The sequence below is a fragment of the Bison bison genome, unplaced genomic scaffold, assembly GCF_000754665.1.
Source record: "Bison bison bison isolate TAMUID 2011002044 unplaced genomic scaffold, Bison_UMD1.0 scf7180017864030, whole genome shotgun sequence".
In the NCBI taxonomy this organism is placed as follows: domain Eukaryota; kingdom Metazoa; phylum Chordata; class Mammalia; order Artiodactyla; family Bovidae; genus Bison; species Bison bison.
In genome coordinates, this window is record NW_011494602.1 from 1,815,480 (window position 1) to 1,817,865 (window position 2,386).

The following is a 2,386-nucleotide window of genomic DNA, read 5'->3' on the forward strand; positions in this document are numbered from 1 at the left end:
CTTCCGAGGATAACACCACCAACAACGTGCGCGAGCAGCTGAACCAGATTAAGAACCCCATCGAGAAGCATGGGGCCAACACGGTCCCCGTCAAGGACTACGAGAGCAAGAACTCCAAAATGTCCAAAATAAGGACACACAACTCGGAGGTGGAGGAGGACGACATGGACAAGCACCAGCAGAAGGCGCGCTTCGCCAAGCAGGCCACGTACACACTGGTCGACCGAGAGGAGAAGCCCGCCCATGGCACGCCGGCCAAACACCCCAACTGGACAAACAAACAGGACAACAGAGACCTGGAGAGCGCGCAGAGCCTGAACCGCATGGAGTACATCGTATAGCAGACGGGCGGGCGCTGTCCAGGGGCTCCCGGGGCTCCCGCTCCCGCAGCCGCCCTGTCTGTCGTGTTCCGGCCCCGCGCTGTCCTGGATGTAGAGTCGCGTGTTAATTTAAGTTCTGACAAGCTGGCTTACACTGGCAGTGGTAGTCTCCGTGGTTGGCTGGGTGGCACCGCACCGCGCAGCTATGCAAACACCGGGCCCCCCGCCCCCGCCTGCCCGCACCTCCGGATCAGGCTCCCAGGAGTACGCCCAGCTTCCATTTCTGCCAGATGTCCCGATGGTGATGCAGTCTTAGGATCATAGTTTTTATTTATATTTATTGACTCTTGAGTTGTTTTTGTATATTGGTTTTATGATGACGTCCAAGTAGTTCTGTATTTGAAAAGTGCCTTTGCAGCTCAGAACCACAGCAACTATCACAAATGAGTTTATTATTTATTTTTTTTTTATTGTATTTTGTTGTTGTTGGGGGAGGGGGGACTTTGATGTCAGCAGTTGCTGGTAAAATGAAGAATTTAAAGAGGAAAAATGTGTCAAAAGTAGAATTTTGTATAGTTATGTAAATAATTCTTTTTTTTATTAATCACTGTGTATATTTGATTTATTAACTTAATAATCAAGAGCCTTAAGACATCATTCCTTTTTATTTATATGTACGTGTTTAGAATTGAAGGTTTTTGATAGCGTTATAAGCGTATGGCTTTATTTTTTTGAACCTATTTTCTTATTATGTGTTGCCTATAAGCCAAAATTAAGGTGTTTGAAAATAGTTTAAGACAATAGGGTGGGCCTTTTGTGCCTGGAATACTGGTGGAATTTTTTTTTTTTTTTTAAGACTTGAAGAGAGACAGGCAGATGATCTGCTGCCTAGCAGTTTAAGGGAACAAGGTGAGCTATGACTAAACATAGCCAAAACGTTGAGTGGTTGAAGATCAATAAAAATATCAAATTAATTGTGTGAAGTTGGAAGCACACCAATCTCATTTTGTAAATTCTGATTTCTTTTCACCATTCGTTATGTAAGACTGATTTGATTTTTTTATCTACTGCATTTAGGGAGTATTCTAATAAGCTAGTTGAATACTTGAACCATAAAATGTCCAGTAAGATCACTGTTTAGATTTGCCATAGAGTCCATTGCCTGCCTTAAGTGAGGAAATCAAAACGCTATGATGAAGTTTAAGTTCAAAAAGGCTTATTCAAAACTGATTTTGTTAGTTCACCATTGAGACCATGAAGATCCTTTGTATTGTCCTCTTAGTGTTATACGAACATAAACATGCATCTTTGTGTTGTTCCTGGCAATACATTTTGAAAAGTCATATTTATTAAATTTTTTGTACGAAAACACGGACCAGTGTGGCCTCTTCTGAGCTTACGTAGTTTTGCCCAGCTGTGCCTCTGCCGCTGGCCTGGGTCTGTCTGGTGACCGGGATGAGAGAAGCAGGCTGTACTCCTCGGGGACCCAGAGCAAGAACGGCAAGCCTTTTCAGCCATCACCTTCATCTTAAGTTCTTGAAACCCCTCCCAGAGAGGCTGCTGTGAAGCTGGAGCTGTGAGAGCCCCATCTTTGGGGTCTTGATGCCCTTGTTATTCAACAGCGAGTGTGAATACTGCTTGAATAAACACCACTGGATTAATGGCCTGCAGTGTGGATGTGAATTGTTTTGAGCAACTTTGGGGCGATACCCACCTTAGAGGGTTTTAAATAGCTTGGAATCGGTGCTGAGGGATTAGGAGGGAGGCAGGATGCCTTCTCTTCCTCTCTGGCTACTTGGATGAATAGGACTGTCCTGGCGTCACTGCGGACCACACCCTCGAGGCTTCTGTGCATGCTCCTGCCTCCAGGCTGGCCTCCAGGAGGTGGTGATGCCAGGCTCTGGGGTTGAGGGCCCGTCTCACCGCTCATCACCTTGCTCCCAGGGGTGAGCTGCCAGCGGCCTCCCTCTTGGTCAGCCCTGGGAGCCGGCACTGGGCTGTCCCGCCGGTGACGGGCAGGAGAGCTGTGGGCAACAGGCATGCCAGCGCGGTGTCGGGGGTGTGTG

General features: G+C 47.1%; 1 protein-coding gene across 1 annotated transcript in view; it reads left to right on the top strand.

Moving 5' to 3' along the window:
• The window catches only part of JAG1 (jagged 1), a 46,942-nt gene extending 44,961 nt beyond the window's left edge, over nt 1-1,981 (top strand). The window contains exon 29 of the mRNA XM_010834234.1: nt 1-1,981. This exon is cut by the window's left edge and continues 13 nt beyond it. Coding sequence (XP_010832536.1) covers nt 1-341 — 341 coding nt within the window. The 3' untranslated portion in view covers nt 342-1,981.
• Nucleotides 1,982-2,386: the final 405 nt, after the last annotated feature.